Source organism: Bos indicus, chromosome 10, assembly GCF_029378745.1.
Source record: "Bos indicus isolate NIAB-ARS_2022 breed Sahiwal x Tharparkar chromosome 10, NIAB-ARS_B.indTharparkar_mat_pri_1.0, whole genome shotgun sequence".
Taxonomy (NCBI): Eukaryota; Metazoa; Chordata; class Mammalia; order Artiodactyla; family Bovidae; genus Bos; species Bos indicus.
In genome coordinates, this window is record NC_091769.1 from 78,343,516 (window position 1) to 78,358,354 (window position 14,839).

The window sequence follows — 14,839 nt, forward strand, 5'->3', positions numbered from 1 at the left end:
ACTTGAAATTAACAAGACAGTTCACACTTGAGAATGTCATTGAAAATATGGTCCTAAAACTGTGTTTAAAGAGCATAAAAGGGATTCCCCCAGTGGTCCAGTGGTTAGAACTCCATGCTTTCACTACATGGGCCCAAATTGAATCCCTGGTTAGGGTACTAAGATCCCACAAGCCAAGGCCACACACACACACACACACACACACAAGAACATAAAGAAACAAAACAAATGTATAACTCTTAAGAGTTATCCTCTGATCACTACGTGAATAGAAGAAAATGGAAGATCTTAAGGAAAAGGCAACCCACTCCAGTGTTCTTGCCTGGAGAATCCCAGGGACGGGGGAGCCTGGTGGGCTGCTGTCTATGGGGTCGCACAGAGTAGGACACGACTGAAGTGACTTAGCAGCAGCAGGGGCTAAGAGAAATGTGATTCTAGTAGGGCGAGGAAAGTGGAAGCAAATTCAGAATCTGAAAGGAAGTCTAGAATTACAGCCTCTCGGGAAGGAATTTGGCCATGGGGTGATCTTTTACTTGAGCTTGTACAAACTATATCCTCTTGTAACATGTCTAGTATAATTCTACCTTGCCATTGTGATATATCACATTTTAAAGATAAGAAAGTAATGACAATTGGCTCATGTATTACATTGCTCAATATTGTACCCATACTTTGCCTTTGCCAGTTTGGCCTCTATTTTTTTAGATGTATGCTAGAGATATGCCCTTCTCCTCTGAAGACTCCCGAAGGTAGATGCTCTGTCTTTATCTTTTCCTCACTCACAGAATCCAGTCAGTACTGTGCCCTACAGATAGCCGGCACTCTATTCCCTGGAGGTAAATTGCCATGGAAGATGGTGTTGATGTTATTTTTGACAAGCCATCATTCTCTAACACAGTAGGAATTCCATAATATAGATGTTTTATGATACTGTCCTATTCAGTCAAAGACTTCAGAATAAAACTGTTAGCATTGGCTAAAGCTAGGCAAGAACTGATCAGATGTCGTTAGTAGTATTTTCAGTCAACGATCTGTCACTGATGTTCAAGTTACTTAAAAGACCTGTTTAATCTGTGGTCTTAGCGCCATTGTGACCTCAACCTGTAGCTAAAATCAGTCCAGTGCAACAGGAGTTTCAAGAACAGCAGCACAAAAACGATGACTTAACTGAACAGAACAAGAAGGCACATATTTTCAAGACGATCTTTTTTATTCTTGGAGAAGTTTTCCTTCAAGATGACAAGTGCTTCAAACTCTCCAGAATCTTACTTATCTTCCAAAACAAGGTAAGTCTATGATGGAAGATGCTGAGTGGTAACTATCCAGGAGAGAGAAGAGGGTCTCTGTGATTAGTCCAGGATAAGGGAAAATGTAGTGTTTTTTCCCACAGAAGTTCTAAATTAGATGACAACTACTTGAAGGAGTTAAATGAGGACTTAAAACTGAGGAAGCAGGAACTGCTAGAGATACTAAAACCTCTAGAAGACAAGAACAACCTGTTGTTCCAGAAGTTGATGTCTAACTTGGAGGAAAAACAAAGAAGGTATGTGTTCCCTTTTCAGGATTTCCTAGAAGGGGAAAGGCAGGAGAACTGGATTTAGTGATGACTATTTACATTTTTAAAAAGGTTTAGTAGCTATAGTAGATTAACAAGAAAGTAACCACAAAATCAGAGTGGCAAGGAATCCTTTTTTCTTTTAGTAGAATTAAATATGACTCAGCTCATCTCACAGGGCTACAGTTACAACATTTCTTCCCAAGGAAAAGATAAGAGGCTTCAGTATCCTCCGTGTATTAGGGTCACACAGACAGCTGCCCATTCATGTTTGTGGAATCACCTTAGGAGGCATGACTGTTCTTCAAATGCCAAGCAGGGGAATGGCAAATCGTTTCTGAGCATCAAACTCCTCTGAATTAGGGTCTGGCCTTACTCTTAATAAATGCACTAGGCAATCGAGGTCTTAACTCACTTACTGTTCTTGGAATCTACCAACTTTCTTTTTCCTTCCTAGTCCTAGGGAATCTCACTTTAATGTGTCTACCTTAGCAAAAACACCTCATGGAGCTTGGACTTTTGGAAAGCAAAAGTCAGGCAGAAAGCTGTGAGAACAAAAGCCAGGCAGAAAATTGTGGTCAATCAACAGCTTCTTCCAACCCAGAAACTTAGCCCTCTCAGGGCAAGGGAACACAAAGGCTTGCTTCTCCACTTATAATTAGAGAGGGGAAAGTACAAAGAGGGAAAAGTACAAAGAATATAAGCACAAGTTAATTAATGCCTTTGAATAATATCCTCTCTTATAGTCATAGACTTGATATTTATCAAAAACTTTTTGATGGCTTGATTCTCTAGAGGCTACCATAAGGATATAAGTGGGTTCCCCAGTTAATTCCAGTGTTTTTATATAGATAAGCAAAGCAGGGGAGAAGACAGGGAATGATTCTGAGATTTATCCTTAAGTTTCTCAACCTCCTTCTTCACAGAGGTGAAAAATGCCCCCTTTCTACTCCAAAAGTCATACAGCAAAACCTCATCTTAAAGGGTCAAGAGGAGTTTCACTAGCTCTTGGAGACCTAACTTTTGAGTGTTTTAGGGCACAGAATTCACTCCAGAGCACATACCTAAGGTAAATGTCAATTAGGAATGAAATTGGAGAACTTTTATGTCCAGAAAGACTTCCACAGCTCCTATGATTTCAGCCCCCATCTCCCTCTCATGGTAGAATAGTTTCTGGCTGGTCATGGAATATTAGTATTTCTCTTTAGGAAGTATTATGTTTATGCTATCTCTTTCTTCTTTCTAGTCTACAGATCATGAGGCAGATCATGGCAGGGAAGGGGAATGATGACTCCTCAGTCATTGAGCTCGTTAAGGAAGCAGAAGAGATGAAGCAGAATCTGGTAAGAGGTTGGTGGGCACTCTAGGGGATGGCCTTCTGAATAGGGCTCTCAGTTCCACAGCTTCAGACAGAGTGCTCATCTGTAGCATTGGTGCTCCAACACTCGTAGGTCCTTGATCTAGGAAGTCCTGGTTGAACCAAAGGGAGTCAGATGAAACATTGGAAAGAATAAGGACTGCTGCTGCTGCTAAGTCGTTTCAGTCGTGTCCGACTCTGTGCGACCCCATAGATGGCAGCCCACCAGGCTCCCCCATCCCTGGGATTCTCCAGGCAAGAACACTGGAGTGGGTTGCCATTTCCTTCTCCAATGCATGAAAGGAAAAGTGAAAGTGAAGTCGCTCAGTTGTGCCCTACTCTTAGCGACCCCATGGACTGCAGCCTACCAGGCTCCTCCGTCCGTGGGATTTTCCAGGCAAGAGTACTGGAGTGGGGTGCCATTGCCTTCTCCAAGAATAAGGACTAGCTAGTAAAAATTCTATTTCTTTGACTTTTAGAAAAACTTTCCATCTAAAGATTAATGAGTAGAAGCACTTTCAGTTCAGTTCAGTTCAGTTCAGTCACTCAGTTGTGTCGGACTCTTTGTGACCTCCATGAATCACAGCACAGCCAGCCCTCCCTGTCCATCACCAACTCCCGGAGTTTACCCAAACTCATGTCCATCAAGTCGGTAATGCCATCCAGCCATCTCATCCTCTGTTGTCCCCTTTTCCTCCTGCCCCCAATCCTTCCCAGCATCAGGTCTTTTCCAATGAAAAGCACGTTGCTGCTGCTGCTGCTAAGTCGCTTCAGTCGTGTCCGACTCTGTGCAACCCCATAGACGTCAGCCCATGGGTGACGGGCAATGGGGTGCCATTGCCTTCTCCGGAGAAGCACATTAACTCCTCACATTTCAAAATAAATAGAACATACCAAAGTAAAAGGGAAGAGTGTGAGAGATTCTTTAAGATTTTTAAAAATCAACAATGAAGGATCTTAAAAATGAGAAATTAAGGGTCTGAGTCCCAGAGAAGCTGTCATATGATCAGGAAATGTGAAGTAGTGCAAGAGTGAGGAACTCATTACTATATTATTATACCACAATTACCGTAATTAAAGTTATTATTCCAAATTGTTATTATTTTTTATCATCATCATCAATCTCATCTCTCATGTTCCTGGGTTTGAGGCGAGGCTCATTTATTGCCTTCCTCTGTGGTTTATTATGCCGCTGCCCCCTGTTCACCCCATTAGTAATTTCTTCTAACTTTAATAAGACAAACAAATTTGTGTTTGTTTGGATTTTCCCCTCCAACAGGAAAGGAAAAACAAGATGCTTCGGAAGGAAATGGAGATGCTGTGGAACAAGGTATGTGTGTGTGCCTCTAAGGATCTCTTGGAAAAAGAGAAAATTCCCTTTTTTCTGGTTCACATCCTCACTTTTTCATGTCTCTGTTTCCACACATGCCTTATTCCAATTCATTCTTTAACCTTTATTTTTAAAACTATTACATCATGTCGCTCTTCTTATGAAAACCGTTTACAGTTATTCCTTATTATGGCATAGGCTGCCTCCTGCCATCTTTCTAGTCTCCTCTGAGAGAAGTGCCCCCCTCCCACACTGGCCTCCACATGTCAAGACCTTTCCCTGCTCAAAACTTTTGCCTTTGCTTTATCCCTGGGCTGTAATGCTGTTTTCTTATAGCTGATTCGTTCTCATCCTCCAGGTCTCTGCTTAACGTTACCTCCTCAGGGAAGCCCTCCTTATTTACTCCATCTGAAAAAGGGCATCACCCCACCCCTTACTTTCTATTATACAATTCTGTTCATGTCTTCCATAGCACTTTTTATAAGTCCATTATTATTTTTGTGTGTTATTATTATTTTATTTGCTTGTCTCCCTGCCTGCTCGGAAATACATGCTTCTCCACTATCTTGATTGCTTTGTTCTTCTTGGAATCCCTAGCATTGTAGCACAATGCTTGGCATGTAGTAGATGATCAACATATGGAAGTTGAATGAATAAATACCTAGTTCTAGTTCCCCTACAACTTTGCAACAATCAAGTCATGGTTTAATATAAAAATGTTATGGCCTTTTGATGGGAAACCAAGCAGGGATAGAAATCCCTTCATGCACTTAGCCTTTGGGATTCAAGAGCTTTTTCACATATTATGAGACGGAATAGCAGATTGTCTTGTGCTATACACAGGTGTGAGTGTGTCTCTGACAGCTTTTCCCATCTCACCTCTCCACAAATAACTGGAATACTATCAAGGCCTGTATCTTGTACTGAGATCTGCTCTTAGTGCTTAGTGGGAGCTACACATCAGTTCTACGAATTATGAGAAATTTTAGTTCCTGAGTTCTTGAATACTAGTAACAAGAAATATGCCAGCATTCTTCCTCTGTCAAAATCCAGTTTCTCCAGAGCTCCCGAAAGACTTTGTGTAAGGGATGTCCATATACCCAAGCTTACCCTACTGATATTTTTAGGCAATGAGAAATGGGGAGACAAGATCATCTGCCTAATGGTTAAGAACACAGATTTAAGGAGTCCAAGAGATCTGGTTCGAGTTCCAGCTCCATACTTCCCTACTCGAGTGACCCTAAACAAATGTCTTAACCTCCCTAAGTCTTGGTTTTCTGATCTATAAAGTAGATCAGAGATAAAAACAGCCATGTTAGGATTAAATGAGAATGTTTGTAATGCGATAGTATAAATAAGTAAAGGAGTAATTAGCTTACTATAGTGATTGGCATATGATAAAGGTTCAGTTAATAGTTTTTATTATTATAAAGTACACTCAAGAGACCAGATAGAAAGGCTCACTTCATTCTGAACCTCCTTTGGTAGTACACTTTTCATGTCAGACCCTGAGAGGTTGCTAAGTGGCAGTAATAAACCAGTTTTGCTGGCTTTCCAGTTGACCCATACTGGCTTTCCACTTCCCTCACAAAGTCCCACTAATTTACATGTTTGCCAAAATGCCTCTCTACAGACATTCAACACGGAAGAATTCAGTGATGAAGAAAAAGTACTGCAAATAAAGAACAAAACAGACTTACAGGATGGAAAGGCAAGTGGACAGCATAGTACTTAGAATTTCAGAGTTGTTGATGCTACACAGATGGAAACAGCCTGTTGACAATCCAGGCTAATTTGGGTAGATAGACAGGTAGGAGCAGGGCCTTAAGGGTATATTGGATTTACTGTTGGCTGAGACATTATATTTCTTTCCTGGGACCTCCTAGTCCTTTAGCTCTCTTTTTTCCTCCCAGGCTCCCAAAACCCCCTCATCGTCTAGGAAGACCAAGAATGAACTGGAGACATTGTGTGCAGAGAAAGGGAAGGAAATAAGGAAGGTAGTATGATCTTTCTGGAAGTAGTGACTTTTAGAGCTGAGAGATTAGAAATCTTTAATGTAGCAATAGTCTGCCGAAACTATGGTGTGCTCCTGAACAGATACAAAATTTTATGGGAGATCTGGTTCCTTTGGGATGCTACATTTGAGTCAGAGTGGCATTGCAAGTTTCTTGTAAATTATAATAGCTAGGGCAAAGTAGGAAAAGCTATGCCAATAATGACAAATTTGAAATAGCTATGTGATGTCAAAATACTTGTTAATTTGTTTTGGAATGTATATTTAGAGATATCATGCTTCTCGCAACCATTCATTGATATAAAAGGATCCTATTCATTTAGCTTTCAGCTTTCAGAGAGTAGGTTTTACAGGTGGGGCCAATTAAGAGGACTAATGCAGTTGAAACCAATATATTAGTGAATCTACGACACCATAATTTTGCTATAAAGTCTTTGCAGCATACTGAGAGAACTGATTTCTGATCTCAATTTACTTTGTCACCAGAGGCTCTTTCTCCCACCAGGAAAAGAAACAGAGGAAAATGGAATGGGTCAGGTATCAGGAACAAGCCAACATCATTCAGGTACAAAGTCTTCCAAGGCTGGACATGGGGTACAGTTCCATCTATGCAATATAGAAGCTTTTAGTTACTTAATGTTAAACCTGATCCACTCATCTGGATTACCAGCTGTCATGCTAAAAGAAATGTTTTGTGGGAAGATGGTTGGAGAGATCTATCTCCAGCTCCACCTTGGGTATAGCACTTTTCCCCTACGATCTTGATTTTGTTCTATTTGAAATGGGAAAAGAATCACAAATACTTTCTCCCCATGTTTACAGACTGAGCGTGATAGGATCATTTTAAGACTTATGAGTAAAAAGGATTCAGGTAGTAGTGGGTTTAGAGAACAACTCTATATGAGTATTCTTGAAAAAATGTTCTCTTGTAGAATGACTTTAATGGCAAAGTGATTGAGCTGAGAATCGAAGCCTTGAAGAACTACCAGAAGGCCAATGATCTGAAGTTATCTCTGTACATACAGCAGAATTTTGAGCCAAAGCAAGAATTTTTGAATCTTCCCAGATCCCAAGGTAAGTACAGTATCATAGGTGCATAATGTGAGGTTTGTTTTGTTTTCCACTGGAGAGTCCATTACTTATAAAGTGATAGCACAATGCCGGGCACACAGTAAGTCAGTCAGCAGTGTTTTAATAAAGATTATCACTATCATCATCATTATTATTACACTGAAGCTCTTATATCAACATAAAGATTCTGCTGGAGGAAATAAAATTTTCCTTTGTAAAGACTAAGTCATACATTGTGTACTTAGCATATGTAGAAGATACAGAATTGACACCTGAAAAAATATTAGTTTTCTCCTCCCCGCCTCTCCTTTCCTAGGAATTAGAGTAGTTTAATCTCACAAACCTTATTGGAATAGACTCTGCTACTTCAGAATGGAAGACCAAAGAGACATCGGACAATGGTTGTGAGTTTCACCAATGCAGATATTCCTCTGGCAGATTCAGCATTTCCCCACCCCAAAGGATTTATGACATTGTTAGACGAAATCATATAGCTTACTATAAGAAAATGAAGAAGTGGGACTTCCCAGAAAGCCTACAGGTTTAGACTTCACTGTCCTGATGCAGGCTGTGCAGATTCAATCCCTGGTGGGGAAGCCAAGGATTTGGCCACAAGGATTTTGGTCCTTGTGACCAAAATCCCAAAACATAAAACAGAAGCAGTATTGTAACAAATTCAATAAAGACTTTTAAAATGGTCCACATTAAAAAAAAAATCTTTCCAAAAAAATGAAGGAATGGTCTCTGAGGCGCAGGAAGAAAGGATGCTTAAATTTTCATGGATCTATGAATCTGTGTAATTTTTTAAAAAGAGACATGCAATAAAAAAATCATGGCTAAGGGATGCCAATGTTTTAACAATATTAATGTGTATGTCTCTAATTTCTTCTCAATCTTATTCCCTAATGACTTGAATAGGTTATAAAATCATTTATAGCACAAAGATTAAATAAATGACTAAATCAAGGCAAACTAAAAATAAGTTGAAGCCAGGTAAATACATGAAAATGTGTAATGAAATACACAGTTGGTACAGGTAGGCTTCAAACTTGATTCTGAATTTCCCAGAAAAGGAAACATGGATTTATGGTGTCCATAAAATAAAAATAAACCAACCCCTCAGAAAAAATACAGCTTTTACTTTTACTGAAATGAGAGAAACTTCTCCTCCAATCCTCATCATGGGGAGAGGACACTCTAATATGTGTCACGTTAACGAACATCCTCAACAATATTTCTAAGGTAAATTCAGAATCTCAATTTCTAAGACTGGTTCTTATCCACTCCTTGGCACAGTGTGATAAGAGATTGTTGATTTGAATTTTTTTGTAAGTGATGGGTCAGTTCACGAGGATTTGGTCCATGCCCATAGCACTCTGTTGAACTGAACTGATCCATATTTAAAAGTTAGAAAATCTAGAGACTGGAGGAATCTACCTGTCTTTCAGCCCGTGTTCCATCCATATTTTTCTTTTAACTTTTGTTTTGATAAGAATTGGAAAGCAGAAAGCTTGAGGTTTTCCTCTCCAATAAGAATCTGGAATACAACCAGAAGCAGTATAAAGTCATTAAAATGTGAATTAAAAAGATAGAGGAGGGGGAGGGTGATGAGGGTGAGAGATCCATGTCTTATTTCATTTAAAATTAGCTGAAAGTCATCTCAAGTGATCCATAGAGTAAGGAGCCAAAAATCCTTTCATTCTGGATTCAAATCAAGTCAATAGTCAATAAATAGTGAAGGGTTCCATTCAACATGATCACCTCAGAAGATTTTTTCCCCCCTTGCTTTCAGAACCCTGAATCTTTGAACTCTGAACTAGAACAGCCCAGAGATCAACATCTCCTTTTCTCTTCTCTCCTCTTAAGCTTCTGGAGTACTAAGTGATAGGGCCCTAAACTGTTCAATTACCACAAGTGCATGTAGCCCCAGGTATGTGTAAATGTGTTACCCATTTCTTGTGTGTTATTGATTTATGGATTGCACATGCATGGGATACTGATTGCAGGCCAGTTTTATTTTCTAAAACACATGCATAGAAAAGCTTTGAGTTTGTTTGAGACCAAGTGGATCTGAAATCTAAGTCCTAAATTTTGGTTATATTGATCTACTTATAGCCTAGTGTTTAATTAATGAAAAGAAAACAAAAGAAATACTAATTTTCTTCAATGAGGGATTTTTAAAGTAATTATATTAAGATATGATTACCAACCTGGAGAGGGAAATGGCAGCCCACTCAGGTATTCTTACCTGGGAAAGCCCATGGTAAGAGGAGCCTGGCAGATTAGGATCCATGGGGTCACAAAAGTCAGACACAACTTAGGAACTAAGCCACCATCACCATGATTACCAACAGTGATATGATAGGGAGGTGGTTTGGTGGGTGCTCAGTGTTTCCCAACTTCTGTCACTTGAACTATTTTTTATTGTTTATTCAGTATTTTTATTGTTTATTCAGTATTTTTCTGTTTACATTCACTTCAACTTCTTAAATACCTTCCTTGAAAATAAAATTGTATTGCTGTTTTACATGAAAAAAAAGCCTATAGTTTTCTATAATAAAAAGTAAACATCATAAGTGAAAGTGAAGTTGCTCAGTCGTGTCCGACTCTTTGCGACCCCATGGACTGTAACCTACTAGGCTCCTCAGTCCGTGGAATTTTGCAGGCAAGAGTACTGGAGTGGGGTGCCATTTCCTTCTGCAGGGGATCTTCCCAACCCAGGGATGGAACCCGGGTCTCCTGCACTGCAGGCAGACGCCTTACCGTCTGAGTCACCAGGGAAGCCCAAACATCATAAATATACAGAAAATAAAATTTTAGTATTCTAACAAGATACCGAAGCCTAAGGCCTCTTTTATCTTTATTAGGAAGTGAGATTGGAGAAGGCAATGGCACCCCACTCCAGTACTCTCGCCTAGAAAATCCCATGGACAGTGGAGCCTGGTAGGCTGCAGTCCATGGGATGGCTGAGTCGCACACGACTAAGCGACTTCACTTTCACTTTTCACTTTCATGCATTGGAGAAGGCAATGGCAACCCACTCCAGTGTTCTTGCCTGGAGAATCCTAGGGACGGGGGACCCTGGTGGGCTGCAGTCTATGGGGTCGCACAGAGTCGGACACGACTGAAGCGACTTAGCAGCTGCAGCAGCAGCAGCAGCAGGAAGTGAGATTCAGTTCAGTTCAGTCGCTCAGTCGCGTCCAACTCTTTTCGACCTCCATGAATCACAGCACACCAGGCCTCCCTGTCCATCATCAACTCCGGGAGTTCACTCACACTCACTTCCATCGAGTCAGTGATGCCATCCAGCCATCTCATCCTCTGTTGTCCCCTTCTCCTCCTGCCCCCAATCCCTCCCAGCATCAGAGTCTTTTCCAATGAGTCAACTCTACGCATCAGGTGGCCAAAGTACTGGAGCTTTAGCTTTAGCAAGATGAAAACAGTTTTAAAGAAAACCACCAGATTGAAACTTTTCTTCTTGATGCCATCAGGGTTTCAACTTTGAAAGAATCGTCAAGGGGGTAGTTATCTCACTATGATTTATAATATTTAATGCTGTGTTCCAGCACCTCCTAAATTTATTGCAGTTGCCTCATAAAATCATCTCATCATCAGATTTTGGGAAATAGTAATTTAATGGGTAAAAGCACTGGATTTGAATTCAGATACATGACTTACAGGCCTTACTCTTAGGCTCACCAGTGATATGACCTGGACCAGTCATTTTGTTTCAGTGTTTTTCTTTATCTAAAACAACCATAACACAGTATAGAGCAAGTTGAAAACATATAGTTTGTGTAATCCTCATGATGACTCTTTGAGGTAGGCATTATAGAACAAGAAGCTGGTTCAGAGAAGCCAGGTTTCTGACTCCATATCCAAAGCTCACCTCCTAAAATATTCTGTAATTGACAGTGTTCCAGTATATAATTTCTTATGACTCTTCCAGCTCTAAAGTCTGTGATTTGGATCCAGGCCAATCACCTGTTTGATATATAATCCTCCCAATAAAGAATCATACCCATAACATTCCTTTTTTCAGTAACAACAGAAATGCTAGTTTCAAGAGGTTGACAGATTTGTAATTCTACAATTATCCCAGTAGGTGGCACCAATCACATCCAGGCCTCTAGCCCATAAACGGTGGTAATTCAGGAAACTTTAGGGAGCCATTGGTCTTCTATGGCCCTTAGACAAAATGTACTACCCCTAAATATCAAATGAAAACATTTAAAAATCTGTTAGTGTTTCCCACCATGCTTCATGACACTGGGGTGTATTACTGGCAGCCTTGATTATACCATATTAAATTCAGTATTCTGCTGCAACATCCGTAACTATCATTTCACTCTGTAAACTACAGGGGCCTCCATTCCAAAAACGTCCACTGTCCACTTCCTCCACAATCACTGTCTAATTCTGTTTTTATTTTCTATCACAGATAAATCAGGTGATTAGGACAAGGAATTTAACAAGTCAGGCAATTGCACAAGGTGGTGCTTTTCTTGAAGTACTTAAAAGTGTTCCTGGATAATGTTCCTTTTCCTCTAGTTTCAAAAGAACTGAATGTCACAAACCTGTGGTAAAGAATGGATGGAATGTAATTTTGGACACACCTTCCAGCAAATCAGGGTACAGGCCCTTCTGTTACAAGCATTTCCAAGCAGAGGGAGGGTTTTATTTTCCCCCACTGCTCCTGGCCAAGAATTCCTCCTCCCACATCAATTGTCCTGTGTGCTGGTTGGCTGCGTCACAGTGGTGTGATCGACTTGGTTGGCAAAATACAATCCTCTGTTAATACTGACTTTGTTACACTTCAAGCAACCCCTCTTTGCAAATTCCCTTGAGGCCCAGGTTGCAGCATTAGCGTTGTCAGTCTCATCTGCTTAGCATACTGCATCTCCTAGTCTTACAGAAGAGAAAAGCATTTTATAGCCTGGGTGAAGTTTTACCTTTTGGTCTCACCAGAGACGAGTCACATTTGAAGGGATTTACTTCCAGACCAGTTGTAAAAAGACAGTTTGACCCAGAGTATACGGCAGCCCTGCCCGGGTTTCTGTAGAGTCAAGAGAGCAGTTCTTGGCCTTTGGCAGTCACCCATCTTAAGAGAGCTCAGGCATGTAGCCATCTTTAAATTCAGCTGAGTTTCCCATCACACCTGCTGGTGATCAAAAAAGAGGTTTAACAGAACTGGCGATAAACCATTTGATTCTGACACCCTTGCTTTTCTCTCCTCCCCTACCCCGTCCCCTAGCTCCCTCCCCAACTTTTCACATTTCCTTGAGGTATTTTAAGAAAGAAGTTTGCATGTGAATATTTTGCTCCACTTATAAATTCAGATGGAAGCCCAGTGCGGTGGGAAATGAATACTCTTGAGACTTTATTTATTCTATAACTCCCTCTGTTCTGAAAGCAAGTCTTTCTCCCCAGCTTTAACCTTTACTTCACTTTAGCATTACTCTTCCTGATGGCCAAAATACACTCCCGGAGGTGCTGCTGAAAGGAAAATAGTAGTGTTAAGCTAAAATTCTAAAAGGCAGAGGCGGAAACCCACAGCTAGCTCAAACCTGGGTCCTTGATAAATAGCATTGCTCTCAAATACAGGTTTTTTAAAGCTTTGCTGCAACTTGAGCCTTTTCAATGTCAGCGTTAGGTTCATGGTATTAGTAGGTCATGAAGTTAATTTCTAAACTAGGTCATTCTTTCACTTCTTATAAAACCCCATAGAAGTCCAGGGGAGAATAGGAGTCATCTTTCCTAAACATAAATTTTGAAGGTTGAAAAAAATGTAAGCTGTACCTTTATTAATATTATTATTTCTTCAATGAATGACAATAGATTGTAAACTTTTTTTGCATCACACACTCAGGAGAACAACAGGTTGTCTAGAATAGGGTTGTCATATTTAGCTAATAGAAAGAAGATGCCCAGTTAAGTGTAAACTGCAGATAAACAATACCTTTTAATTTAAATATGTTCTGAGTGTTGCATGGGACATACTTATACTAAAAATTATTTGGTGTTTATCGAAATTTACATTTAACTGGGTATCCTGTATTTTAGTCTGGCAACCCTCACCTAGGACAGACTCACCACTGAGCCTGTTTAGCACCCCGCAATTCTCCCTTTTTCCCCTTTTCATTGTCTCCTGTGTCCGTTTCTTTCCGTCTGGGCCTGTCTTTTTTTCTGCCTCCTCTTTCTCATCCCCACCCCCACCTTTATCTTTTGTTTGTTCTCTGCTGTCCACCGTTGGCCATTTTTGAGGAATATGTATCTGGGTTATCAGAGGGTACACAGATATGTATGTGAGTTATCATCTCATTTCTTTATTTAAAGGGGGGTTTGGAGGAGATGAATACATGTATATGTAAGAGTGAGTCCCTTCACTGTTCGCCTGAAATTACCACAGCATTGTTAATCGACTATACCCCAATACAAAATAAAAAGTTAAAAAAAAAAAAAAAAGTTGTATTGGAAGTATCCTTTTTAGGCTCTCAAAATAAAATTGTTTTTATTTGATGTAATCCTCAAATGATTTTTTTCCCTGTGGAATGTGAGCTTTCAAGAGAAAAAAAAAAAAAAGATTTGCCACTTCTACTTTAAAAATATTGCTTGATGAAGTTATTTTCTAAAACATCAATTAAAAAATCCGTATCAACGTTAATACCAGAGTCAGTCCTACAATGATATGATACTGGGCTGAATGCTAACAGACTTGCAACTAAAAATAAAACTAGGGTTTTTTTACTCAAAGAAAGCTCTCATTTTCCTAATTTTCCCCATCAGGTACCTTGGACACTACAACTATGAGCAGAGCAACTACCTGCAAAAATGAATCTAATGAGGTGAGAATTACTTTGGTTTTCAAGTCATTTTAAAGGCTTGAATAGACAGTAGGTATAGAATTTTGGAATGCATTTGTTAATGTACATTTTAATTTAATATTTGCATGGGATTTGCAAAGTGAGTGCCAGGAAACTTGGGGTTTTAGCTGTCTTTTTTTTTTCTTCTGTTTTTTCCTGTCTTAGAGAATTCTGGGATCAAAGACCTCCACAGAACAACAAAGAGCTAAAGGAAGTCAGTTTGATGATGCAAGAGGGAGGCTCTTTTTTCTGAGGTCAAGGCCAGATGAAGTGCTGAAGGATTAGAAGGCTTTCACTCCATTTGCTTTGGATAGATTTAAAGACTAGGCACAGCCATTTGTGTTAATTAAAATCTTTCCAACCTTTGTTTTAGTGCTGTTTTCACTCTCTTTCTCCTCCGAAATGGGTGGAAATGCTAGTTAGGTGCTTGGCCTTACGCATGTCAGAAATTTAGTCATTTAGAATAAGCAGCCTCTGATTATTTTGATAGCTTTTGATTTTTGAAATGACTAGATTCAAACCACATTGTATGTTGTTAATAAGTCCATAAAAAGCTGCTGCTCTCCACCTCTCAGGGCTTCCTCTGGTGCCTCAGGGGCAAAGAATCTGCTTGCCAATGCAGAAGACACAGGTTTGATTCCTGGGTCGG

General features: G+C 39.9%; 1 protein-coding gene across 1 annotated transcript; it reads left to right on the forward strand.

Moving 5' to 3' along the window:
- Positions 1 to 734: 734 nt before the first annotated feature.
- Positions 735 to 14,518, forward strand: CCDC196 (coiled-coil domain containing 196). The gene is made up of 10 exons (XM_019967982.2): positions 735 to 1,286; positions 1,391 to 1,543; positions 2,802 to 2,898; positions 4,192 to 4,242; positions 5,876 to 5,953; positions 6,156 to 6,239; positions 6,762 to 6,821; positions 7,189 to 7,330; positions 14,114 to 14,172; positions 14,356 to 14,518. The coding sequence occupies exons 1-10, from the start codon at positions 1,237 to 1,239 to the stop codon at positions 14,473 to 14,475; spliced, it is 894 nt and encodes a 297-aa protein (XP_019823541.2). The 5' UTR covers positions 735 to 1,236; the 3' UTR covers positions 14,476 to 14,518.
- The last annotated feature ends 321 nt before the right edge of the window (positions 14,519 to 14,839 follow it).